This window comes from Durio zibethinus, chromosome 8, assembly GCF_047325235.1.
Source record: "Durio zibethinus cultivar Kanyao isolate XHJ-2024 chromosome 8, ASM4732523v1, whole genome shotgun sequence".
Taxonomy (NCBI): Eukaryota; Viridiplantae; Streptophyta; class Magnoliopsida; order Malvales; family Malvaceae; genus Durio; species Durio zibethinus.
Genome location: NC_143169.1, coordinates 24,269,491 through 24,296,134, shown reverse-complemented (window position 1 = coordinate 24,296,134; position 26,644 = coordinate 24,269,491). Strand labels below are relative to the sequence as shown.

Genomic DNA, 26,644 nt, shown 5'->3' with positions numbered 1-26,644 from the left:
TGTGGAGAAAATTTTGAGATGCTCAGAAAACAGTAATGAACATAGATTTTTGATGATTGCACACTCAAATACTTGCATGTGCACACACAAAGCATCATAACTATATGGTAATAAAGCAAGCTTAATCGAAATGATGATGTTTGAGAAAACAAAGATGGTGGAGTCTCATGAAGCACTCAGTCCTTTCCTTTTCTCTTAATTTCCTGCTTTTTTTCTCCTTTTGTCCCTTTCCCTACTGCATTGTGTTGATCCAATAACTAATGTCAAGACCCATTGATCTATCTTGAGCACTTAAGAGCAAAGCCAACATAGATATTTTCTTGACAAGAAAAATTGAAGAGCCTAAAAAGATCATCAGGGTAAATGCTTTTATGCCCCTGATGGTTGTTCGAACTTCATTGGCGTCTCAAGATTGTGGCCTCCAGGCGAATGGTCAAAGAAAGAAAATAATTTTGGGTGGTGGTAATGCAATTATAGTGCTGCCTTGTTAATCATTTCTCTGCAGCAGAACAAAACAATCACACTATCCTTTCTCTATCCTTTTACTTTTATCAATGGTGGTGTGGCCTGTCTGGTGTGTTGTTTAATCAGCATAGTCGGGGTTCCAGCAAGTTGAAAGGAAAAAACCGCCATAATCTTCAACTTGGTTTTCACAGATAGTACATGGCTTCTGGTTTGCTCCTGACAGAAGTATGGAATTCGAGGATTGCACACGAACTATTTATTTCCAAAGCTTGGTATTCATAAATCTCACAAGTCACTGGATATTCTTCATCACATACATTGCATTATTTATTTCAAACTCTTTATTCTGTTTTCTTTATAATTTGAATGTTATTCAACAATATAGAATATATATACAATCGCGAGAAGTTCATCTGGTTATTCTTCATCATATATATTGCATTAACATGCTAAGTTATTTATTTTTTTTTAATTTTTGTCCAGTCTTTCCATTTTCCTTCAAATTTTTCCCCATCCATGTTCTTCCCTTTCGGAAGACAATCCAATTACCAATATCATCTTTTACACAGACAAAGAATGGTGGTACGGAAGATCAGAATAGATGATTTACAGAGAATGTACATAAGATTCATGCTCCATTGGCCTTCTTCATACCGAATCTAGAAGATACTAGTTTGATTCCCAGCTTCAGGAACTCAGCTTAAGTGTGTTATATAGATCAGAAAGTGCATGATAGAGAATGGCAGCAGCAGGTGGCCGAGGCATTGACCCGAGAAGTATATCTGATGCAGTTATGGACTGGCTTCCATAAAATCGGGAGTTCTCTTGTCTGCGAGTGGTGACGATACTCCCTTCGAGTGAACACCCAACAAAAGCACCTACAGATTAAAGCATAAATTAAAATTTGAGCATTAAAAGCGACAATAAGAATGCAAAGAAACAAAATCATAGGATCCAAGGTATTATGGGGAGTGGCGGCTGCTGTCTGCAGGGAATAATGTAGGATGCAGTTGTTGATCTCAGACGTTAAACCCTAAGAAACTTAACCAGTAATACTTAACTTCGAAGAATCAAAAGAGTGGACAAGGCACCATGTGTGGGAAAATAGACAACATTAATCAATATTCAACATCATACAAGGACAGATCCTAAAAAATCACTAAGACAAATATGCAACTGAATTGAATTCAACTACAATAACAGAAAAAATAAAAATAAAAAACCTCAGATGAGATGAGACAGATACCTTTACTGCAGCTGTACGTATAACAAGCAGCATAACCACCATCACCAGCTCGTACATCAGCTTCCACGGCTCGTCCAACAATACCAACAGCTGCACTCAAACCAGCTCCAATAGAAACATGTGCATTGCCACTAAAAGTCCTGACAGCATCATTTGTTCTCAAGATTATAATAAAATCTGTCAGTTCTCCCCCAGCCTGCAGATGTAACCCTTAATAGTTAGGAAAAAAGTGAAAAAGAATTTAATTTCACAAGATTGGCCCATTGCATCCCACTGTCCAGATATCCCAATTGAGTTCCCTTGGCTCAAATAAAGACTCTGTGGTTTAATACTAAAGTTTAAGCTCAGCGTTTGCATGTCTTCGTTTAAATTTTTGGAATAGTAAATAAATTATTTTTGGACAACAATAAACAACGAAAAATTTTATCCTTTCTTAATTAAAAAAAGCTGCAAAGCTAAAAATGATCCTTATGAGCGGAGACTGGAGTACCAGTGAGAGAGAAGCTAGAATCATCAACACAATTTTACTTTTGAAAAATTGATAAAAGTTGATTTTGTTCCATGAATGTGATCTCGAAAGAGTAATGTATAGGATTTTACTAGGATGAAGATATGGTTGTATGCTACCATTTCCAGTTTCTTGGATATGAATTTCCAATAGGTAAAGTTTAGTCTATGTGCTGTTAAAGAACAAAGATTTAAGTATTCACCTGAGCTCCCCATCCTACACCAAATGAAGAAATAGCAGAAGGTGGCGACCAGGAGCCATCCTCTCTATGAGCAATCACAAGTCCTGTACCAATATTGTATGTAACCATTACACCAACTTTCACAACAGATAGTATGGCAAGGCCTTTTGCTTCTCGGAGAATGGCATCTGGAATTGATTTCTCAGGTTTCAAAGAACCAACCTAGCCAGTGAAAACGAAAAGGGTGAGAATACCAAAAGTCTAAGTATAATTTCAAAGAGAAGAAAGAAATAATTGTTTGTACAAAAACATATCTACAATTCCTTTCTGTATATTTGGCACTCCAACATGCAAATATATGAGCGTCTCGCTCTTTTTTTTTTTTTTTGGTGCATGACATAATATATAATCAAGCTAAAGCAACTAGCAGAATAACAGGCCCAATATATAATCACAGCAAGGTGCAATTTAATGCAAAACCATAAACTTGTTTACTAGTTAACAACTAATCAATGACAAGTAAGCCTCAAAGCTCAATTCTTACCTTAGTAATATAACCCCGAATTGTATTTGTTGCCTTATAAATTTCATGTTCCATGGACTGTCCCCAGGGAAAATTAACCCAAGATCTCAAAGTACTAAGGTCTGTCAGGTCATGGGTTGGCAGCTGAGCAGCACGACTAACTTGATCCATTAAGTATGGCTGGACAGACTCAAGCCGCACACAGCATACATCACAGACACGTTGTGGATCACCAACACGAAACTTTTCTGGCATTAAACTCTTTCCCTTGGAACATTCACCACAAAATATTCCTCCACAAAACCTGCAATGGTGTCTAGAACACATGATTGGGTGAAACCTCACACCACAAAGCATACAAGCAGACGCAGCACTGTCAGCCAACCACTTTGGTGGTTCTGCTTCAAGAATTTCCTTCAAATTACCAAAATTCGCTTCAGTTAGTGTCTGAGCCATCTCTTGCCAAGCTTGCTCAAGTAAATGACTTGATAGCCATGAAATGCCACATCTTTGAATATCACCAGAAGTGAAAGCATTTACTTTCCCACGTGCAGCAAATATCATCTCCACTATCACATCCCACATTGTCAACTCTTTTTCTTCCCCAAGGACCTCAGCCCATCCCATGTCACCTTCAGGGAAATAACTCCCATTGGAATGAAAACCTCTTGCCCACTCTTCATGATCACTTTCTAGCATTGGTGGAACTGAGACCGGTATCCAAACCCCAGTATCTTCAGCAAGAGGTGAGTCATAGAAGAAGTATTTTCCCAGCTTCTGGTGGCTTGTCTTAAGTTCCTTTTCCTCATCATTCAACTCCATACTTTTAGTTGGCACTGGTAACCTATTATCACGTTCTCCAGAAACATTCATTCCTTGACTCTCAAAACTAGCATTGTGTGGGGGATCATATCTTTCAAGTCCCAGGTTATCATCCTATTATTAACATAAAAGGGAAAAGTAAATAATCATCAAATAAAAAGAAAAACACCCAAATCAGAAATATCCCCAAATATTTGAATTTTAAGGAAAAAATACATGTTTTTCATTATTCTTACGAATTTTATGAATAAAAATAAACGCATAATCAAAACGTAAAATTTACACAATCCAAGAAAAAAAAGCAGGAAAACAAAATCAAAATCCTATACTTTCTCAATCGAAAGATTATAGGACTAATTCAAAGAACAGAAACAATTTCAAAGACTCACCCGGAGAGAATTGGGGTTCTGATTGCCGCTATCCTCGTTTAGGGACAAAGAACAAACCCTAGAATCCAAAACCTGGGTTTCTGGAACTCTGGAATCAGGACGAAAGCCCGGATTTTGATTGGAACCCTCCATAAAGTTGTTAAATTTAATTAAATACTTTAGCTAAAAAAGGGCATAAACGAAACCCATTTACATAGAAAAATAGAAAGAGAGGCTGCAAAGAGGAAAAAATCTTTTTTTTTTTTTGTGCAGTTGATTAAAAGAGAATTATTTTCATCATTGAATTTAAAGTGGATTACTTCATTAATCATTAATTATTGAAGAAAGAGAAGGTTGGATTTCAGCTGCCTTCAAAACTTGTCTTTATTAGGTTTTCTTGTATAACCAAAATTCTCCGTTGCTTTATTAAGTTAAAAAAACAAACTTTACTAATAAAATTTTTATTGAATTTTTACAATGATTTTTATAACTGTTCCTTAGGCCACACTCATTATTTTACTTATACTCTACTCCATGGTAATGGCAACATTTTTATTTGGATTATCTTTATTTCTTTAGTACACTAAATAAATTTATTTTGTTCTTAAATATTAAATAAATTATCAAAAAATTTCACAATGTGAGTACTTAATAACATATTATCTCTAAAAAAATAACATATTAAAAATTTCCTAAAAAATAAGGTTAAAATATTAAAAATATATCAAAATTTATTATTTTATTTAAATAAATTTTTGTATTTTAACTTGTATTCAAATAAAATTTTTATATGTATATAAATAAACATTTATTTCAAATTAACTACTGCAAAATTTTTTATTCTTTTTAATTATGTAAAAATTGATTTTTTATATAAATAAAAGTTTAATTCAAGTTATTATAATCATGAGTGTATTATGATATAAATTAAAAATTAAATGTTTATTTGAGTGTAAATTAAAAATTAAAAATTTATTTGAATAAAATAAAAAAAATAAAAATTTATTCGAATAGAATGATAAAATTTAAGAATTTGTTTATTATTTTAAACAAAAAATAACATATTAAAAATTTTAATTTATAAAATTAAATTCTTAAATGAAATGATAATGGTCAAACTCACAAATTAATTGGACTTAAAAAAAAAAAACAATTTTATCTTTTTTTGGTAAGAAAAAAAATTCCTTTTATCGAATCCAAATTTTATCAAATCCAAAAATTTTTTATAAAAAACAATTTTATCAGTTAACATTTTCCTTTTATCAAGTCCAAATTCTAACAACAAATGATCAAACTGCAGATTCCAGTCCTTCAGATTCAGACAACAAAACGGGTAACAAAAAAAAGTCACCCACCCAAAAGACAAGGGAAAGGAAAGTGAAGTCCCATATAGTAAAAAACAACTCTTTCTTGCATATCAGAGGTAAAGAAAAAAGAAAAAAAGAAAAAAAATAAAGACAGTAGCCAATTCTAGAATCTCTCCATGGAAACAAGCTCTAAACTTTTCACCCTCTTCCCAATTCTCTTCCTTTTGTTATCAACTCTAAGCCAATCATCATCATCATCATCACCTGATAGCATCAATATTGGCAAAAACCCTTCAGTCTCTTGGTACCGCACCTTGTTAGTTTTGCGAAGGAACAACAAGAATCAGATCCCAAACTGTGGTGAAATGGTGTCAAGATCTCAATGTTTGCAAAACCCAAAGTGCCATTGGTGCCGTAGTGAGGCTCTGGATGATATGTGCTTTAGCAAGGCTGAGGCTTGGCGCTTGCCACAGCAGGTTTTTCTTTGTGATTGATTCATTCACTTTCAACTTACTTTCTGGCTTTTGCTTCATTGTATTCGTTATAGATACTCCCCTAGTTATTTGTCAATGAATGAGTTTTTCAAGAAGAGATAATTGCAATTTTTTTTTCTATTTAACTATGAAATAGTGAGTTGGATATTGTTGGTGATCTGATTTATGATATGGGTTTCTCTTCTTTCTGCAGAGGCTGGTTTTGTTTTTGTTTTTTTTTTTTTTCCCTAACATATTGATTAGTTGAAAAGGAGAGGGATTATTTACAAATCAAGTTTACTCTTTTGCTTTTGGATTGATCTAAAAGAATTTTGATGTGGAAACTTGGGAAATGAATTTTGATGAACATAGTCTGATAGCTGTGAGAATGTAGGGGAAGTAATTGGTTATGGTTTACCTCTTGGATTTCTTGGTGGTTGGGAACCAGCTGCTCAAGAAGATAATATTTTCACTTGAACTCTACTTAAACACACTTTTTACTCCATGGGGAGCCATCCAATCGTTAATGGACACCATAACAATTCCCTTTCCGATATAATTCTCTGACACTCAGCTCTAGAACTGTTGCAATTCTGTTTGGCATGTGATGTTCCTTATTATGTTCACGAATGCTGTTTATTAGATCTATATCAAGCACAGGATGTGAAATTCTGAGTGTTTGGCCTCTTTAGGGCATCATGTAAATCTTTTCCTTGGTTATATAATCGGCTGTTTATTATATCTATATCAGTTACGGTGCATATAAAAGTTCTAGAAACAAAATAACAGTGCCATGGTGATCTGCACCTACAGGATGGAACATGAATGTTGAATATTAATTAAATTTTGGGCTGCTATGGTTTGAGTTAATAGTTTCAGGACTAGTACTTCAATACAATTTAATTGGGATTTTTCTAGTGGTGCAAGACTTGTATTGACTTATATTGTGTCTTTTATCATCGGTTTTGTCTTCTTTGCCAATTTCATGCATTTTAGATTCTGGGATTAATGATATGCTATTTTCAAGTGAGTTTCTAATCTTCAATTTTCAGTTGGTTTAAGGGCCCAATATGCCTCCTATGTGTGCTAAATAGAGGGTTGTGACTTCTTCCCTTTTAAGGATTTGAATAGATGTATTGGTGTCAATAAAACTTGTATGATCTTGCTTTTGTTTCTTAAGAATATCTGCTCTAGGGTGAAAACCTCTGAAGCAAATGCATGGCCAGAAAGTACAGTTTTTAAACATGTTTTTGTGATATATGGGAGGGAGTGGCAATTTGGCTAAATGATTGAGCTGGAAAATGGGAAGCTGCTTGCTTAGGGGAGCCCAATCAAAACAAGTTTCATGCAGAAGAGTGGAAGCACATCTCAATCATAGAAGAAAGTGATGTAGTTTCTTAACTTTGTTATTATTCTCCATTACCAAATTATAAGCGTCTCATGCCGAGTCTCTTATAGTTTACCTGAATCACTGCTAACCTTACTGGAAGTAGAATTTCTTTGCTCAAAATGTTGCTGACTCAAAGGCTTGCTGTTAATGTCATTTATTTTTCTGGTGAAATGCATTGTAGCCTGGCCAGAGAAAATATTCTTGAAAACGCATAAGCTGTTGAGCTTATGTTTCTTCTTTTGTTGTTTAGTACAGACATTTTGCCAAATTTTTAGAAGCTAAAATTGCTTCAATATTATTACTAAGCCAATCAGAAGGGTTTGCCTTCAAAGAGCCTCGTAGTTTAAACATTACATTTTGCAGATGATTCCTTCATACTTGCTTAAATAGAAGAGGACTCTTCCTTGAGAGAAGCAAGAGTTGGATCGATTGGCCTAAGAAGGCAATCTAAACTATAGGAACGTTTTGGATGCTCCAAACTATACTACTTTCAAATCCGACATGGCTAACGAAGAGATTACTGAACATAGCACGAAGCAGAGCAAGCGTCATAGCTTCAACTTCAACTGTACATAGCCATAATCATCACCATCACTGCTACCACCCTTCCAACCGCTGCCACCAGGAAAATAATGCTTGACCGCCACTCTCATATCGTCAAACTGTTCACACCAGTCAAAAGAATATTAGCAACTTCTCGAGCTTCCTATTGTCAGCATCATCCACAAAGGTCAGTAAGGGGACAACAGTCTCAGGCTGCAAAGAATAAGCATTGGGGTTGTCATCAACTGTCACAACTTTCCTCCAATCCCTCCCCATTTTCAGACAAGTCCATAACAAACTTCCCTTCCACCTGCTGCAAGTGTCCTGATAAAGCCAGTACGATATTAACCCCCTAGGACCAAGATCATCCAAAACCTATGAAGCATATTGCTTTAGCCCGGCCGTGAAAGCCACCACCTCATGTTTCTTGCTGATTTCTTCTAAGGAGAAATCCACGCCAGGTCGTTTCAACACATAAAAATGCATAGTTTGACCTTCAATATTCGGCCTTACTACAAAATCATTCATTTTCGGAGGTGGGTCAGGGCTTGAATGCACCAGGGTCTCGTCTAGGTCAAGGAATGATATGATCTAATTGTCTGCGCCTTGTAATTTTAGGTAGTTTACTTACTATCGTTAGCATAGCTTATACGTATCTCATCAACAAAAAAATAGCTAAGCCATACATAAAGTTCTTCTTTTCTCTATGTCTCATATGTCTCAAAAAGAAAGATTTTTTCATCTCCGAAATCAACAGTGGAAGCAAGCAACGGTCAGAGCACGAGGAAAAATGAAATTGCTCTCGAATTCATCAAGTTCTTCTTGGTTTAGGATTTTGAAGCCCTTGTGGCAACGCTTGGCGGTGGTAGGGGTTGCTATGGACTAACTTTGAGAAGAGCTTTACAAGGCGGGGATGGTAAGTCTTGATGGACATGTTGAGGGAGGCAATGACAGAGAACGAAGCATTCTTCTTTATTGGAGAATTCATTCTCCGATGATGGTTAAGTCAGTGGCGCTTGATGGATCGTGGTATTGTGTTGATAATCTTGGAAACCATCTAAGGATTCTGGATTACGATCGGACGATCGAAAATAATCATCATCCACAAAAAACAAAGAAGGAAAAGTTCCTAGATTTAAAAAGAAGAGGAGGAGGTATCCTTTGGTTCGGTGTAATGGTCATGAAGATAGTGGTTCGAAGTCGAAGCTGGGATTAGTGAGCAACAGGGTTGTTTTGTTTCCGACCAAAAAAAGAAATACACAAAAAAAAAAAAAACTTGTATGCATCAACTCTTAGTCTTATGAGGTTTTAGTCATTTGAGCTTAAAATTAGATGACAGAAGCTTCCAATAATCTCCAAGTTTAGCTCATGTTGGCACCACCAAAATACTGCTTAACCGCATCTCTCATGTCCTCAAAACCATCGCAATAGCTCTGAAAGAACCCTATCAGCTTCTTCAATTCCCTGTCTTCAATGTCATCTTCAAATCGCTTTATGGGGATTGCATTTGCGGGTTGCAAATAATACGACTTGGGGTTATCATCAACAATCACAACTTTTCCAAGGTCCCTCCCTATCTTCGACAAGTCCTTCACGTATGTTCCCCTCACTAATTGCTTGCATGAATCCCTGTACAGACGGTGAGATATCAAGCCTTTGGGGTCTAGAAAATCAAGCAGCAATGAGGCGTATGGCTCGATTCCTGCCGTGAACACCACCACTTCGTACTTCTGACTGATTGCTTCCAAGAATTCATCGACCCCGGGTCGTTTCAACACGTATAATTTCATTCTTACACCATTAATGCTTGGTTTAATCATGAAATCATACGTTGGTGGAGGCTGGTCAGAGATTGAATGCACCAGGGTCTCGTCCAGGTCAAGAACGATGGTTCTCTTTTTGTCTGAAACTAATGGATGAAGCAGCTGATGGTGCTCGTGTAATACAAGAACTTGAGGCAGAGCAGAACTGGTCTCAGATTCAAATTTAAGTCTAGGGCCAACATCGGGTTCGAACAAGGTCTCTTTCCGTTCAAGGATTACGGAGCCCAGGTGGTGTCCTATGGTTGCCAACTTGGAGAAAAACTTGATGAGGCGAAGATGGCATTTGTGAATGGACTTGCTTATGGAAGCAATAATGGAGAAAGATTTGGTATTTGTTGAAGATGATGATCTTCTCTTAGGATGATGGAAACGGCGGAGGTGGTGACGGAACAGGCGTTGATGGTGCTGGCGCCTGATGGACTTTGGTTGGACCCTTTTGCCCATCTTGAATATTGACATTTCTTGGTTAAGAATATAGAAATCTAGAGAGAAAGAGATTGAAGAGGTGCTGTTGGAATCTACCTGTTGATTTAGGAGGTTTTGAAGCTTGGTTCGGTGCAACAGTGATGAAGTTAGGTTCAAAGCCATAGCTGGATTTCCAGTGAATTAGTAATGATCAGAGAGAGGGGGTTTTTTCTGTTTAGAATGGAGCGTTTTGTTTAATGCTGTTAATTAATAGCCAAATAGGGCATCACAGGAAGAATTTGAGTTCTATACCTGAGCAAAATTAGTAATTTTAACCTTTATCCGCACTTGTAATATAATTTTTTTATGAAAAATAATAACTCACAATGGTCCATGTATAACCAATTATAAAACTTTTAGTTTTTTTTTTTTAAATTTCACAATTTCGTACAATGCAAATTTCACAATTCCTAATTAATTTGGATATTACAAGCACAAGACCTAGCAAAATATAAGTTTTGTTAAGTGCAGCTCATAAACTTGGTTATTATTTTTTGAAATATCATATATAATTAAAATTTCAAAAATATATTTAGCAATTTTTGAATTTTTTGCAAATTTTTTAAAAAAATTACAATTTATTAAATTGAGTTTGTTTGATTAAAAAAATATCATGGTTCATGAATAAACATAAGGAGACAGCAGAATAATATATGTTTGTTTTTCTGTACATATAATCTATTCTTATTAAAAAAAAATCAACATTTAGAAGATCATAAACAGTAACTAGCAGTTTATTATATGAGTATATTGGTCAAGAAATGAAAGTTTTTAATTAGTAATTATAGAATTAAGCAAATAATTACATGCAGTGCCATCTCTCAAATAAAAAAAAAAATTTTTAATGATTAATTGAGAGAAATAAATAAATTTCATTTCTCTGAAGGACTTCCTATAGAAAGTATTCTTGAACCATGATCACTGGCCATGTATGAGTTTCGATGGAGGTTGAGAGGCAAAATTTTCAAAGTGCAATTACATGGTTAGATTCTAGTTTCTTATAAAAGATATCACCTTATTCTTTAACACCTCTGAGGTACTGGTTCACGGCATCTCTTATGTCTTGAAAAACATCACATCTCTCAAAGAACCCCGCCAACTTCATCAACTCCCTGTCCGAAATCTCATCACTGAAAAAGGGTTTTATGGGGATCCCGTTTTCAGGTTGCAATGCAAAAGAGTGTGGGTTATTATCGACGATCACAATCTTCCTCAAGTCTCTCCCCATCTCTGACAAGTCCTTCGCGAATTTCCCTCGCACTTGTTTGCATGAATCCGTGTAAACACGGTGCGATATGAATCCCTTTGGGTCAAGGGTATCCAGCACTTTCGATGCATACGCTTCCTGCCCTGCCGTGAGCACAACAACTTCGTATTTCTTGCTGATCATCTCCAGGAACTCATCCACCCCAGGTCGTTTTAAAACGTAGAAATTTATTGTCACCCCATCTTTATTTCTCGAAACTGTGAAATCGTACCTTGGTGGAGGCGGGCCAAGGCTTGAATGCACCAGGGTTTCGTCCAAGTGAAGAACAATCGTTCCTTTTTTGTCAGAAACCAATGGAGGAAGCATGTTGCGGTGTCAGACAAGAACTGGAGGCCGGGGCACATTATTGATGAAGTTGGTTTCAATATTTCAAATTCATGTTGGAGTCCAGGACAAACAACATTGTTGGCTTCGAACTAGGTCTTTTCTTCCTGTCTAAGATTCTCGAAGCCCTTGAGGAGGCATGATGGGGTTACTATTCGGGCTAGGCTCGGATAAAAACTTGGCCAGTTGATGGAAACACTTGACAATGGACTTGCTTATTGATGCAACGATGGCGGCTGAGTTGATCTTCCATGGAAAGCGCCTTCTTTTATGATAATCGTGCTGGCGCCCTACGTAGTTTTGCTTATGGCATAGCATCCCTTGATTCCGAGTTATTATTGGAAATTCGAGAAAAATAATTTGTTTGAGAAAAAAAAAACATAAAAAACAAGAGAGATCACATATGAGTTAATTTTAAAATTTTGCTTGATGATAACAGATAATTATTTTGTGAGTCGAAGCTGGATTACTAATTTAGGATTGATGTAATTAACCTATCTTACAGATAAATAGAGATATATAAAAATAATAATCAATCTATTTCTATAATCTATCTATATTTATATAAAAATAAAAATATAATACTATATGGATATGGATAAAAGTGCATTTTTGCTTATTAAATTTTTTAACTTGTTATTTTAAATATTTTTATGATAAATATTAATAAAAGTTTTTTGGATAAGTAATAAAATTTATCCAATTTATAAAATAAGAATTATAATTATGATAAATAAAAAGAGTTAAAGTTTACACTAAATAATTTTATTTTCATAATTTTAATTTTACATTAATGTTAAAGGTAATTAATTTTATATTAATCTTATATATTTTTCACATGACATACAATCATACATTAAAAAAGTTTAAAATTAAACTTATATATTATACAAATAATTGAAATTAAAAATGTATAGTTAAATCTAGTTTAGTCATAATCAATGATTTATTGGTTTCATATGAATTTTCTATTAATGTCACAAAGGGTCTTTGCCTGCCACTTATTGAGAGAAAAAAAAAAAAAGTCTCTTTAACAAAGCATGCGCATTGAACAAACGGAGAGTTGTTGGTAGGTCTCTGATTCCATCTATTACCACTTCAAACACTTGGTTGGATTCAATGGAAAAAAATTTCTTCAATTGTTGATAATGCATATAAATGTTTAGCTTTATTCTTCTGATAATTTGCTGTTAGAGTTCCATATGCTTCAATTTGAAATTCATGCCAAACAAATTTAAGTTGATTTTGGAGGAAACACAATAAAAAAAATATTGATTGTGATATCATTTTAAATATTTAATAAACTAATAGATAATAAATAGAGGAATTCAATTTGAATATAAAATTATAAAAAATTAAATATTTATTAAATATAAAATAATATCAATAAGTTCATTTTCAAAACAATTAGAATGGATACCTAGCTTATAGCACATGGAGTCGAGCATGAGGCGACAAAAAGTCTGCCTAAATCACCGATTATTGAATTATTTTATTAACAAATTTCAAAACAGAGCCGCAATTGCTTCCAGATTGCGACACTCTTGTTTTCAGATCACTACTCTATTTGGCAGGAAATGATGCTACATTTCAATTATTAACCTTGGCAATGGCAATGCCCACTATGGAGCAAAGGATTGTGTCATATATATATATATATATATATATGTTTGTTTGTATGTATGTAGAAAACTAGAAATTATCTACAAGATCATCCTACTAAGCTAGCTTCCTTGGCATTTTTACAACAAAGTTGATTCTCTTTTTGTACTTTATATTCCATAGTTAAGAAATTAATATTCCATGTACAGAATAAAAATGTACAACTCAGCTTTGGTTATGACAAAAAATACACCAACTTGATCGATTTGAACATCTGTTTTCCTTATTATTGAACAATTGATCGATTTGGGTGCATCATTAGCTGCTTAGCTCTATAGTTTAACAGATTCCGAATATGATTCTAAGGAGCTTCTTTGTTTGATTCACTTGCTGAGATGGATTCATTGTAAATAGCAAAGATGACAAAAAATGACAACTGATTTCCCAAAATTTGATGCATTATATTTGTAATTTTGTATGCATCATGGTTTTTTTTTTTTTTTTTTTTCTTTTTTTACCTTATTTCAGCAAATCAAGATGGACAATTGAACATCGATTTTGATGATCCAACTATATGGTTAAAATTTTCCTTCTGTCATGGTATCCATTAGTAAAATGCGTCTCTAACTACACTCTACTGATAAGCATCAATTAATTACCTTTATATGGAAAGAATTACAGAATTTTTCTTATGAAGCTAGATAATATTAATATAGATTCATAAGAAGGAAAATATGTGATAAAATTCGTAAGTCCATCTCGAATTGTGTAATCTTGTAGCCATAGTTAGAATCAAAACCAAAAAGAGAAACCCTTTTGAAATTAGAATGAAATAGTAAAATTTCGTAATTAATGTCACAATTTAGAATTAATCACCTAAATTATCTTTGGCAACCATAAATCGTAAATATGGATATTATTTAGATAATCATCATGATCTTATGCACGGACAGTAGAATTTATAAGTAGATTCATGTGCTTGTAACGTATTCAATTGATAACAATATCTTATCTTAATCAACTTAATCTAACAGAATAAAGGATGGAGGATTGGGATTAACCTTCATTAATATAGAACTATGTTTTTGGCTACAATGTTGTGTGCCCATATTAATTGGGGCTTAACTAAAATTACAGGACCTATTCAAGACATTCATGTCTTCCTGTATAACCGGGGGGCAGTCGAAGCTGCCTTCAATGCCTTTTCACTGTTCACAAGCCCCAATTAAGTCACATTTTTCAACGATATCTCCAAAGAATGGGATAAATATAAAACTATATATGGTAAGGAAAAAACAAAAGCAGCAGAAAAGGAAGAGGCAAGATAAAAGAGGTGGCATGGTCAATCTCTCCTTTTTTTTTGGTAACATCTAGGCTACCCCTTGTACACACTTCTTCCTGGTTGTTGAGGTACAAAAGCCAGCAGATCAAGCAATCTTTCTGTCTTTTGTCTCCCTCCTCTATTTCGCTCTCTCCTTGTTTTGCTAATTTTCCTGTCCTATAGAAGTTAGCAGTCATGGCTGACAAATCCGGAAGTAATGGAAATCATGGAGTGGTCGTGAATGTGAATTGTGAAGCCAATCATAATCCTCCTCCATCGGCCTGCAAAAGCAAAGACTCTGACATCGGTTTATCTGTACCTTTCATGCAAAAGGTTAACTCTATATTTATATTCTTATTTCTTGTCTTGTGAACTCCAAATCAATATCTTTTCTTCTGTTTGATCCTGATCAATCGCCATGCTTCAATTATGTTCCAGCAATCTTCATCCCATTATAATTCTAATTCCAAGTTGTTACTAATATGTTATGTTTCAAAAGGGTGAATGCTGATTTGTGTTTTCCAATTTGCAGCTGATGGCTGAGGTGTTGGGCACATATTTCCTGATATTTGCAGGTTGTGCATCAGTGGTGGTGAATGAAAACAATGAGAAAGTGGTTTCACTTCCAGGGATTTCCATGGTGTGGGGACTGGCTGTGATGGTCTTGGTTTACTCTGTGGGTCACATCTCTGGTGCCCATTTCAATCCTGCAGTCACCATTGCTTTTGCTAGCTGCAAAAGATTTCCTCTGAAACAGGTAAGTAGCAGCAACATGGTTAACACCTTATAAGAAAAGGAAAAATGAAACAATTCCTTCTCATTCTATAAATTGGTCAACAACAAAAACCAACTTTAAGCCAAATTTGGGATTTAAGAATGAGTTTTCTTGTGGAAAAATTAGAAAAAAACTTGTGCTCAAAGGGTTAACCTTATTCTTTATTTAGGTGCCAGCATATATATCAGCTCAAATTCTTGGATCAACCATGGCAGCTGGTACCCTTCGCCTGTTGTTTAGCGGACCCCACGACGTCTTTGCTGGAACGTCGCCACAAGGGTCTAATTTGCAGGCTTTCGTGGTCGAATTCATCATCACCTTTTACCTCATGTTCATTATATCTGGTGTTGCCACTGATAACAGAGCTGTAAGCTTTTCCTTTTCTTTCAATTACATTTTTTGACAAAAAAAAATGGAGGAATAATATGGTAAGCCAATAGGTTTGGTGAATTCAGTAGCCAACCTCATTTGCCTTTCATATGCACCAATATTTGTTATGCAATTGATCAATTTGCCTAATATATTCTAAAGCATTTGAATTATACTCCATTAATGACAGTGACTCATTCTTTCAAATCCTATCTGTATCGAAAACGATATAAAAAATTTTGAAGTAACAAGCAAAAATGTCCTGATTTGTTTTGATCCATTTTTTTTACATGTAGATTGGAGAACTTGCAGGACTCGCTGTTGGCGCTACCGTGCTGCTTAATGTGTTGTTTGCGGGGTATTAATTTTTTCCTTATCCAATTCGGCAGATTTAGAGCTAAAATTTCAATAATTGTAATTTTTTTTATCTCTAAAATATAATATCTTTTGTTAAATATATATATATATATATATATATTTGAAGTCGCCAATATTTCGGCAACATGGGTACAAATCTTAAGAACAAACCTGAGGTCAAACTAAGCTAGCTTTGGCCTTGCTGTCGTTTTTTCTGACATAGTTACAATAATAAAAAGATAAGCTGATAATTTAAGATTGTATTCTGACAGGAAGATAACAGGAGCATCGATGAACCCAGCGAGGAGCTTGGGACCTGCAATTGTGTCCAATCATTACAAAGGGATATGGATATATCTTACTTCACCAATTCTTGGGGCAGTGTCTGGTGCTTGGATTTATAACATGGTGAGGTACACAGACAAGCCGTTGCGGGAGATCACAAAGAGTGCTTCTTTCCTCAAGAGTTCACGTAATTGTGGTTAAACTTGCTAAAGAGTAATGTAAATCAGGACTATGATCATTAACCTTAAGACAGAAAATCAAAGATGGCAATTTTAATGGGCATGTGTTTGGCTCACTTCTGCAGTATTGTTGTCACTGATCCTTTGTTTTCACTTTTCCCTTCTATTCCAAGTTCTGAAAGCAGATGATTAAATCAAATTCCTAGTACCATGAATGCTTGAATTGGTTATCGAAATTCTTCTTAAAGGCTTTGATTGCAGGCCACTTGAAAACAAATTATTTTTATCTTCTAGTCCAAACTGGCAAACCATCATACTTGTCTTTTGATTAGATCATCGAAATTATGTGAACACGAAAAGTGAATGGGCAAAATAAATTCATTTATCATGTGAAGAAAGAAACCTTGAAACCTTTCATCCTGAGGAAGAAAAAATGGAAACGCAAAACTTGGAAATGAATAAGATTGAGAAAAAGCATGTTATCCTCTGAAGACTTGGTTGAGATCACATGCTTCATGTTTCTTATGGATTGATAGAATGCGCTGCCTTGGAAAGCTTGCTCAGGTTGGGGGAGTCTTCCTGTTAAACAAGCACATGATTCCTGCTTGGCATGTGGCTTTTGCAATTTTGTTCATAATGATTAAGCAGAAAGATCTTGCTACCACATGTAAATTGAAACACATTTCCCTTCCAACATGGAAAATCTTTCGACAACAACAGTTTACCAACAACCATTACAAGTTCATTATTGCTAATTAGGCTGCCCCAGAATATACTTGGTTGTGTTAGAGAATAGAGCCAAGGCAATAATCTTCATTTGCGTTATTTCCTTCATCTATGCAACCACTAATCAGCCAAATGTAAGTTAGTCATCAACTAATAACTAGTGGCTGTAGATACATTTACATCAGGGTTGAAAAAATAAAATTAAAAAATGGTGGCAAAATAAAGTGACGTTGCCCTATCAAATTTACCCGAATTTGTAAGCAAACACTAGGTAAATCTTTAATTGCATTATTATTCTTTTTTTTTTTTTTTGGGTATAAATGAGATCATAATTTGAGGATAAAAAGAATTACAGATGCTAAAATTTGAACCCCAAACCTATTGAATATCACCTTTTAAGAGTGAATACATGAACGAACTAAGATTCCGGTTCTTAATTGCATTATTATCATCAATTCTGCAGTGCTTCAAATCTGTGCTGGCCAGCTATTCTATGCATACCTGCTGTTAGCAGAACCATGTCTTGTCCTTGTTCTTGGAATGAGTATAGGTCTACAACAAACTAAAGTAAAGAGTAACTGCATTATAAATGATGTAATGCTGACCCATATAAATATAGTTCTCTGCCAATACCATATAATTCTTTTGATAAAAGGAAGTTCCGACTTAAGGATGAGGAATGCATCATATAGTTCAGGAATACCAGCACCTGGCCTGTACTCTGCTCGTTGTTCAAGTACTACCCTTAAGCAAGCAGTAGGCACAATTCCTTCGTTCAAACCTCTAATCTTCAGATTCAGAGTCTGCGCTTCTGAAACATAGCCAGTGATTAGAGGAGCAACCTTGAAGAAGGTCAGCAGAAGGCGGATAGGCTCACTTTTGAATTTCAACATGCATGTATGGCTTGAAGTGGCAAGTGCTTCGCCATTAAAAGACAGGAAATCTACCCTGACCTTCAAATAAAAAAAAGTTGCACTAGCATTCATCAAATAAGAATTTGGTTACTAAAAGTTAAGAGTCAGATGACAGATAAAGGTAAATGAAAATCACTACAGTTAGGAAGAAACACCTTTAACAAAAAAGGCCGTCTTTCCTTGTTACCAAACTTTCATAGCCCTGTTAATGAGTTAGGTTCCAGCAAACATACCATCAGCCTTGATCACCATATTTTGTTATTTAGTACATAAGGGATAGAAATGTTCAGGATAACAGAATATATCAAAATTTAACTGAGTTTTACACTCAAAATTTTTGTGTTTGAGAGCAGAAGCAAGTGGTCTAAGGCAATAAATTCATGCTGCTTATATGCAAATGACCAGTTACCAGAATATTATCCAACTTATACGGTAGGACTTCTCATGGTAACAAGCTGCTGCTAACCTATAGAACATGCTAATATAAGAAGTATAAACTGAACAATCCAATTTTCCCTAATACACTGGCTATAAATTTTCCTCGGCTCAAGAGGTTAATAACATATGGAAATAATAACCCATTCCCTCGATGATTAAGGTTGATGGACACTCCAAACTTCAACAACAAGATAATTTACTAACTTCCTAGGTCAAATCGCTTCATCCAATAAGTTACAAAATAAGGTAAAGAATGTCAACATAAAACTTAACCAACCAAAAACTGTAAACAGAAGCATAAACCCCAAATTGTCTTCTAGATAAGAAATGAAAAACACAACAGAAGTAAAATAACTTGAAAATAATGGCAATTTCTGCATTCCAGAAATCAACTAAATACCTGGAACATCCCAAGATTTCTGTTGTAATCTGACTCTGGCAATGTCAAAGAAACAGTAACCTGCAATTTGTGATCAGGCGGTATGACTCTGGAACGCGTGTTCTTCCCAACATCTATCTTCTCCATACCTTTGACACCACAACCAACACCAGCACAAGATACAATCGGAACAAATGCAACCGGACTACTCTTAGTATAATCAAAGTTCAAGGTTCCCTTTATCTCCAATGGTTCCTCCACCAAATACCTCATCAAAACCCCACTAATCACAAGTGAAGTAAATAATAACCCACATAAAACACAGCCTACATATGTAGCCCACAACGCTCCCCACCCCAATCTAAAGATGAGGTTCCATATAGATTTATGATACTTTGTAATGATGAGGTTCCAACTAAACACTGATAGCGGTAATGTAATGAAGCTTATTAGCGAATTTAACTGAAGCCTGATTACCGCTATCACTAAACCAGCTATAAACACTAGCAAACTCGAGGAAGAATATAGTGACTCATTGAGTTCGGCGCCCGCGTCAGCCGAGTTACGGGCTCGGTGAATCAATTCATCATTTCTCGCAGTGGTCACAGTGGATTCGACGTCGATTTCCTCTATGACGCGGGTCGAGTTGAATCCACCCCGAGTTGACTCAGTTATCTCGAAAGTGTCGTCATTTGCCTCCAAATCGCGGAAAATTTTGTACCTTGACTCTCTATAACTGGTTACTGAGTGGTCTTTTAAGGTGGAAGCTTCTGGAAGGGAATCTCCGGGTTCCTCGGAGGAGATTCCTCGGCGTCGAAGAGTAGGGGTTAAGTCAGACGTGGAAGGATCTGATTGGTCGAAGGTAAGGCAATCGTAAAACGGGAAGTTGTCGAGTGCGACGAAGAACCGATCCCCTTCGTCGGTGGTTTGTGATTCCATTGAAAAATTGGCAACGATAAATATCAAAATTTGCCTTTTGTTAGCCTCTCAAATATATGAGAGATTGTCCAGCCCAGATTATACCCAAAACGGAAACTCCAAACAATGATAAAATAATCCTTTAGGATTGTAAAAAGGTATGATTTTGTAGCTATTGCAAAGATTCATCACCTATGGACAATTGAAAATGCAAACTCAGTGATAACAATCCAATGTCAGCTTAAAGCCTTAAACCCACTAGGAATGTACAAAACTGTGTTCGGATAGATCACGATTCAGAGCCAGTTCAAAATGTTAAACATGTCATGCATATGAATATAATATATATAAAAAAAAAACATAAAGCTAATATAATTAAAAATTTTAATAATAATTATATATTAATTTCATAAAATAAAAAAAATTTAATTTTTATATAAATATATATATTATGATACGTAATTTTTATATAAAATATAATATTAATATATAAATTTTATTATTTTATAAAGTAATATATGATATAAATTAATATAAAAAAATTAAAAATAATATAATTTAAAATTTTAACGACAATTATATATAAATTTATTAAAATTAAAAATATATATTTAAAATTTTTATGTAAACATAAGTTATGATATTAATTTTTATATAAAATATTATATAATATATAAAATTTAATATTTTATAAAATAAAACAAGACATCATTATAAAAAAAAAAAAAATGATATGAATGGGCCTTGGCCTTGATCTTACATGGATGAGCCGCCCGGAGACTCTTTAAGCTATTTAATCTGATTCTTCTCCTCAGTTTTTGGTGTAGTATAAAAAAGAGGCCTTTTGTTTTCAGATTTTTCATTTGTTTTTTTGGGTAAAACATTAAGGCAGGGCTATGAAAGTAAATTACTAATAATTTACTCTGAATGTTCTCTTTAACCTGAATTAGAATGTTTCAGATTGAATGGGTCCAAGTTGATGGGCTAGTAGATGCCTACTTCTCATTGCAATTTGCAACCAGTAATTTACTTTGATTTCGTTGTTTTGGAAAAAAAAAAAAGAACTCTCAATTTTTTATTATAAAAACAAAATAAAACTAATACAGTAGAAAATCATGAGAAAAAAAAACCCATTTTCCATGCAAATTGAAAAAGGCCATAAAATCTAAATTAAAAAAAAATTATATTCTACATTCATCTCACAAATAGATTTTATTAAAATATTAACATGAAAATTATTTTATCTTAATATATATCATAAACTAAATTTTCTTTTTTTTTGGTAAACTAAATTTTCTTTTTTTTTGGTAAAAAAAATTTAAAGATAAATAAATTATTTAATCTCTTAGATTAAAATAAAATATATTATATCTGATAATTTAAAATAAATAATTATAAATTATATATTTAAAATGATTTTAACAAATTATTATTAATAAAATTTAAATTTAAATTTTTTTTATCGAATTAAATTAACTTTAATTAATTAAACCAACTACTCACAAATTTTTAAACAACACAAATATCTTGTTTTTAATCCAATATTTTCAAATTTTTTTATTTAATCAAATATTGTGAATAATTGAAGATTTTTTCTGCCAACCAGAAAATCAAAAATACAACTTTGGTTGTCGAAGATAGTTTAAAGAAGGGGATTATGGCAATGAATATTTTTTCTTTTAGTAGTGTGTAGCAAACGAGTCAAAAAAGCATAGCATTTATTATCTGATAAAACAGGATCATGGTCCTGGTGGACATGGTAGAGAACCTTGGGGGTTAAAAAATGAAAAAAAAAATAATAATAATAAGGTTGGAGAAACAAAAAGATCTAAGGAAGACCAGTCAACTCAGAATCCTTTTTTGTTCAGACACATCACAGAAATAACGCGTTTTTGGCGATTATTGTAGTCAACATCCTCCTCCTCATCCCTTTGAACCAGAACAAGAACATCAACAACAGTAACAAAACTCACCAACTCTCACAAACTCAATAACTCACGAAAAAGGGACAACAAGATGAAACAGAAACTTAGAACAAATTAAAAAGCTTTAATTTTTAGAGTCCTGTGAAGAAAAAAAAATTTTTTTTTTTTGTTTTTTTCTATGGAAAACCCAAGAACAAGAAGTGGTGGCTTCTTGAGTTCGTCTTCTAGCCTAGATGCTTTGACTACTACATTAAGTAGCTCAATTCAAGCTCTGGGTCGTGGGTTTGATGTCACTTCAGATATAAGGCTGTTGTATTGCAAAGGGGCACCTGGGTCAAAGTTGGTTCAGCTTGATGAAGATCATACCAACGATCTTGTTTTGTCTGGTGGTGTTATTGTGCCCAATGTTTCTGTTGATATTGGGTGGTCAATGGGCAGAGGTGGCATCGAGAGAAAATCGGTTTGTAGCTTTCATGAGGTAGGCTGCGGCTGCTGTTCCCTTTTGATCGGCTTTTGATTTGTTGGTTTTTCTGATCTCATCTGTTTGTTTTTTGTGGTGTTCATATCATTTCTCCATTTTTGATTCATTATCTGTGTGGTTTTAGTTTCCCAGTTTGGCTGCTTTATTGGCTTTCTGTCTTGGTTGGATGGACATAGGGGTAATTGGGTATTTGATTCAAAGCTTAAACTTCGATATTCTCTGGGCATGCTGGGATTTCCATTTTATTTTTTACTTGCAAAAGTGCAATTATTAGACATATTTCCTAACTTGGGCCCTAGGTAGTCTGGATAGTTGCAAGGGAACTTTTGTTGTTCCTTCAAGTATGCACAATATGAACTCGATACAGTTAAAACCACTCAAGCAAGCATATCCCACGGTGTCTGTGTGTCTTTTCTATTGTCTATTGGACATTCATGGCATACTGTGATTATTGATTGCTAAAATTTTCTTGGGCCTCCTCTAATTCATTAGAGTAAAGAAGTTGACCTTGACTCTTCATGCATGCTGAAATTTACATTCTGGATATTTGGGCAGAATCCATTTAAATATAATTTTCTTATCTGTGGCACTGTCAAGTATGGAATAGAATGTGACAATGTTAAGTCAGTATAAATGTTGTTATACACACCATTTAGTTTTTCTGGATTAAGTAAGGCTTGCTTTCAACAACTGGTGTGATAATATGTTCGTTTCATATATTGTATATATGTTATGGGTGCATTCTATGAATAGCATGTACAGTGCTTGCACAATTTTATTTCATATAGCAGTTTGAGATGTAATTGTCATAAGTAAATCACAAGTGATGTTTTACCAGGGTACTGCCTAATCATTTCCTCATATCTGATTTGGGCTTGACTCACTTTGTTGATGATGTGCGATGGTTAAAGCCATTAAGCACTACCCATACTGTTTGGTTAAAGCATTGCCTCATTTCTTTTTGGCAATGAATTGCACATGTAGGTTGAAAGTCTTATATAGGAATTTTGTGTCTATATTGATGTATTGGTGTAAATTTCCTTGCTGAAGGTAAAGAAAGATTCTACTTCTATTTTTATCAATTTAGTTTAAAGTGACAAAATCACCTAATTAAGAGTAATGATTCTACTTGTAGTGGCATTTATTTGGTACGGAGTGAGAAACCCACCCTTAATGGACATCTTTGATGTTTGAATTCCAGATGTCAGGATACTTTAATGAGAAATCTGGTATATCAGGGCGTGTTCCACTTGGAAGCTTCAATGCCATGTTCAATTTCACTGGTTCTTGGCGAGCTGATGCAGCAGCTACAAAATCCCTTGCCTTGGTTGGATATTTAGTTCCCCTATGTACGGTCAAATTAGCAAACTTGAATTTAGCTCTGCATGAGGAAGTCAGACGTGCTGTTCCTTACTCTTGGGATCCCGCATCCTTGGCAAGGTAAATGGCATGGGAGTATGTTTAAAGAGTGAACATTTGTTACTTCAGCTGTACATTTCTGCTGTACTTTTTATTTGATATCTCATTTCTGTAAAGAAACCTTTTATTTGCTACTTCCATGCTATGAGGTCAAACTAATTTAATCCCAGCTCCAAATCCTTTATCTGTCAGTGATGTATCATATGTATTATTAATCTTCTCCCTCTCCTCTTATGACAAGGTACCATAGGAACCATATATAATTCTGCATTGCATCAGGTTGTTAGTGTTGACATTGATATGTTTTTCTTTACTTGTTTCAGTTTTATTGAAAATTATGGTACACACATTGTTACCTCTGCTACAATTGGTGGGAGAGATGTTGTTTACATCAGACAACACCAGTCATCTCCTTTGTCAGTAACAGACATTGAGAACTACGTGAAAGACATTGGGGATCAAAGGTTCCTGGACTCCAAAGGCCAGTCAAGTGCTGCACCATTAAAATACAAGGACAAGGTTAGCATTATGGTGTTGTTCACTTGATAAATTCAATGTCTAAATATATGCAAAACATAGTATTTTTATGACTTCCTGTTTATTACTTTGCTGTCTTGCTGTGAATGCTTAATTTTGGGGGGAAACATGTTTCTTTTTATGTTTGCCTCAAATGTGAGGAAATCTGTTGCTAAAAGAGTTCATGCTGTAGGATGTTACAGTCATTTTTAGGAGGAGAGGAGGTGATGACCTTGAGCAGAGTCATGCCAGGTGGGCAGACACCGTACAATCTGCACCAGATGTTATCAACATGACATTTACCCCCATTGTTTCTCTTCTTGAAGGAGTGCCTGGTATAAAACATTTGGCCCGTGCAATTGAACTATACTTGGAGTGTAAGTTCTCGTTCAACAGTTTCTAATGAACTTATCTGCTTGACGTGCAATTCGATTATCTTACATATATGTTAAAGTTGTTTTCTTTCTTCCTCTTCCTTTTACCAGACAAGCCACCAATTGAGGATTTACAATATTTCCTGGACTTTCAAATTGCTCGAGTTTGGGCTCCAGAACAGAGCAACATTCATAGGAAGGAACCTGTGTGTTCGTCCCTTCAGTTTAGCTTAATGGGTCCCAAGCTTTATGTTAGCCCGGAGCAGGTATTCTCTTTAAACCTAAAATTTACACTATTGGATGTTATGAGAAAAAGTGTACATGGGTTATAAAGAATGCTTCTTTTTCAAGTGCATGATTAAATTGCATCTCCCACCTTAAAGTCCAATATTTATTACCACTTAAAGAAAGGAAAACACTATTAATAAATTGAAAGCAAACATGATGCCTAGGGGACACATCTCTGTCACTTGATTTATTGCAAATGTTTCTTTCATCTTTTGGCAATGCTTGACCTTTGTGAGGCTCTAATTATAAGTTATGTCACTAAAAGTAAAAGTCGAGCCTTGAGAAGGAAATTGTTGAACAATATAGAAAAATGCTTGTGTGTGATATAGAGAGTTTTCAAAGCTTTTAGTAGCATTGGTGGGATATTGCAGTTATACTACCTCCATCATGACATTTTCCCTCTTGGCAAGTGGGAAAAAGATAGTAAACAAATGAGGAGCATTTCTTGGAGCCATACTAAATAACTTCTTAGTGCCTTAAATAGTTTTTTCTACAGCTAAATTAGCATGCCATGATGTTGCAGGTAACAGTTGGCCGTAAACCAGTCACTGGGCTTAGGCTTAGCTTAGAAGGCAACAAGCAGAACAGACTTGCAATTCATTTGCAGCATTTAGTGTCTCTTCCAAAAATCCTCCAACCCCATTGGGATGCACACATGGCCATAGGTGCACCCAAGTGGCAAGGTCCTGAGGAGCAAGACAGCCGTTGGTTTGAGCCCATCAAGTGGAAAAACTTCTCCCATGTAAGCACTGCACCAATAGAACACACTGACACTTGCATTGGAGACCTCTCTGGTGTTCACATTGTCACAGGGGCTCAGCTTGGTGTATGGGACTTCGGTTCCAAAAATGTATTACACCTGAAACTGCTCTTCTCTAAAGTACCAGGGTGCACGATAAGGCGATCTGTATGGGATCATAGTCCCTCCAGCCTTTCTAGTGGTCAGAGGGCCGATGGTTCTTCATCATCAGTTTCAAATGAGAGATCTTCTGAGGATAAGAAGGAAGATAGTTCAAGCCATGTTGGGAAGCTAGCAAAAATTGTGGACTCGACTGAAATGTCAAAAGGACCACAGGATAGTCCCGGTCATTGGTTGGTTACAGGGGCTAAGCTCGGGGTTGACAAGGGGAAGATTGTATTGCGCATTAAGAACTCATTACTGAATTACTGATCCATTACTTTCATTTGGTAGGATTACCCTTTGTCCACTTGTAATCATAGTCATGCATTCTTTGCACAGGCGATCCTCCTTCATTCGTTTTTCTGTACATTGTGCTCTTTTGTTTTGTTTATTTGCCCTTACAGTTGATAGACAGATTATTACGTATTTGACTACTGATTTGTCAATTCAGTTTCAGTATTTGATTATCAGAAAACTAGGCCATGTTACCCAATAAACAAAACATTGTTATATGGAGTGATTGTTCTTGTTCTCCTTTGGAGATTGCACATCATTGTTGAATGGTCTTGTTCATTTTTTTAGTATTTCCATTTATTACTCAACTTTCTTCTAAATAAATTGCCTTATTATATTAATGAGTAGAAGCACATGCACATGCACATGCACATGCACATGCCCTTATACATGTCATTAACACACGCAATGATGTAAAGGTTGAGAATTGTATATAATGTTAATCCTCACCTCAGAACTAGTTCTAATGAAACACCAA

General features: G+C 34.9%; 5 protein-coding genes and 2 pseudogenes across 8 annotated transcripts; 2 read left to right on the top strand and 5 right to left on the bottom strand.

Moving 5' to 3' along the window:
- Positions 1 to 899: 899 nt before the first annotated feature.
- Positions 900 to 4,392, bottom strand: LOC111278118 (uncharacterized). The gene is made up of 5 exons (XM_022864619.2): positions 4,135 to 4,392; positions 2,945 to 3,859; positions 2,422 to 2,622; positions 1,712 to 1,907; positions 900 to 1,343 (listed from the first exon to the last, which is right to left on the bottom strand). The coding sequence occupies exons 1-5, from the start codon at positions 4,264 to 4,266 to the stop codon at positions 1,153 to 1,155; spliced, it is 1,635 nt and encodes a 544-aa protein (XP_022720354.2). The 5' UTR covers positions 4,267 to 4,392; the 3' UTR covers positions 900 to 1,152.
- Positions 4,393 to 5,384: 992 nt separating this feature from the next.
- Positions 5,385 to 8,928, bottom strand: LOC149517666 (uncharacterized; annotated as a pseudogene). Its single transcript, XR_016344121.1, has 2 exons — positions 8,555 to 8,928; positions 5,385 to 8,409 (listed from the first exon to the last, which is right to left on the bottom strand). The product of XR_016344121.1 is annotated as an uncharacterized LOC149517666 (transcript).
- On the bottom strand, positions 7,980 to 10,508 carry LOC111278467 (uncharacterized). Its single transcript, XM_022865087.2, has one exon. The coding sequence runs from the start codon at positions 10,235 to 10,237 to the stop codon at positions 9,188 to 9,190; it is 1,050 nt and encodes a 349-aa protein (XP_022720822.2). The 5' UTR covers positions 10,238 to 10,508; the 3' UTR covers positions 7,980 to 9,187.
- A 563-nt stretch (positions 10,509 to 11,071) lies between these two features.
- LOC111278466 (uncharacterized) lies at positions 11,072 to 12,097 on the bottom strand. Its single transcript, XM_022865086.2, has one exon. The coding sequence runs from the start codon at positions 11,685 to 11,687 to the stop codon at positions 11,130 to 11,132; it is 558 nt and encodes a 185-aa protein (XP_022720821.2). The 5' UTR covers positions 11,688 to 12,097; the 3' UTR covers positions 11,072 to 11,129.
- A 2,523-nt stretch (positions 12,098 to 14,620) lies between these two features.
- LOC111278613 (aquaporin NIP1-2-like) lies at positions 14,621 to 16,872 on the top strand. The gene is made up of 5 exons (XM_089764876.1): positions 14,621 to 14,961; positions 15,161 to 15,385; positions 15,573 to 15,770; positions 16,069 to 16,130; positions 16,402 to 16,872. Exons 1-5 carry the CDS (start codon positions 14,824 to 14,826, stop codon positions 16,613 to 16,615), a joined length of 837 nt encoding a protein of 278 aa, XP_089621002.1. The 5' UTR covers positions 14,621 to 14,823; the 3' UTR covers positions 16,616 to 16,872.
- Positions 16,873 to 17,882: 1,010 nt separating this feature from the next.
- Positions 17,883 to 20,268, bottom strand: LOC111278612 (seipin-2-like; annotated as a pseudogene). Its single transcript, XR_016344120.1, has 2 exons — positions 19,072 to 20,268; positions 17,883 to 18,272 (listed from the first exon to the last, which is right to left on the bottom strand). The product of XR_016344120.1 is annotated as a seipin-2-like (transcript).
- A 1,554-nt stretch (positions 20,269 to 21,822) lies between these two features.
- LOC111278116 (MACPF domain-containing protein CAD1-like) lies at positions 21,823 to 26,420 on the top strand. Of its 2 annotated transcripts, none has more exons than XM_022864614.2 (6): positions 21,823 to 22,371; positions 23,576 to 23,814; positions 24,117 to 24,312; positions 24,503 to 24,686; positions 24,795 to 24,949; positions 25,495 to 26,420. In XM_022864614.2, exons 1-6 carry the CDS (start codon positions 22,072 to 22,074, stop codon positions 26,140 to 26,142), a joined length of 1,722 nt encoding a protein of 573 aa, XP_022720349.1. In that variant the 5' UTR covers positions 21,823 to 22,071; the 3' UTR covers positions 26,143 to 26,420. The 2 variants fall into 2 exon arrangements, with proteins under 2 accessions (XP_022720349.1, XP_022720350.1); XM_022864615.2 differs by having other exon boundaries at positions 22,241 to 22,371; positions 23,510 to 23,814.
- Positions 26,421 to 26,644: the final 224 nt, after the last annotated feature.

Coding starts and splice junctions, on each gene's coding strand:
- LOC111278466 (XM_022865086.2), bottom strand. CDS start 11,687: ATGCTTCCTCCATTGGTTTCTGACAAAAAAGGAACGATTGTTCTTCAC.
- LOC111278613 (XM_089764876.1), top strand. CDS start 14,824: ATGGCTGACAAATCCGGAAGTAATGGAAATCATGGAGTGGTCGTGAAT. Junction 14,962..15,160: donor CTGTACCTTTCATGCAAAAG/GTTAACTCTATA, acceptor TCCAATTTGCAG/CTGATGGCTGAGGTGTTGGG. Junction 15,386..15,572: donor AAAGATTTCCTCTGAAACAG/GTAAGTAGCAGC, acceptor TTCTTTATTTAG/GTGCCAGCATATATATCAGC.
- LOC111278467 (XM_022865087.2), bottom strand. CDS start 10,237: ATGGCTTTGAACCTAACTTCATCACTGTTGCACCGAACCAAGCTTCAA.
- LOC111278116 (XM_022864614.2), top strand. CDS start 22,072: ATGGAAAACCCAAGAACAAGAAGTGGTGGCTTCTTGAGTTCGTCTTCT. Junction 22,372..23,575: donor CGGTTTGTAGCTTTCATGAG/GTAGGCTGCGGC, acceptor TTTGAATTCCAG/ATGTCAGGATACTTTAATGA. Junction 24,313..24,502: donor CATTAAAATACAAGGACAAG/GTTAGCATTATG, acceptor TTCATGCTGTAG/GATGTTACAGTCATTTTTAG.
- LOC111278118 (XM_022864619.2), bottom strand. CDS start 4,266: ATGGAGGGTTCCAATCAAAATCCGGGCTTTCGTCCTGATTCCAGAGTT. Junction 3,860..4,134: donor AGAACCCCAATTCTCTCCGG/GTGAGTCTTTGA, acceptor TGTTAATAATAG/GATGATAACCTGGGACTTGA. Junction 1,344..1,711: donor TACGTACAGCTGCAGTAAAG/GTATCTGTCTCA, acceptor TTTAATCTGTAG/GTGCTTTTGTTGGGTGTTCA.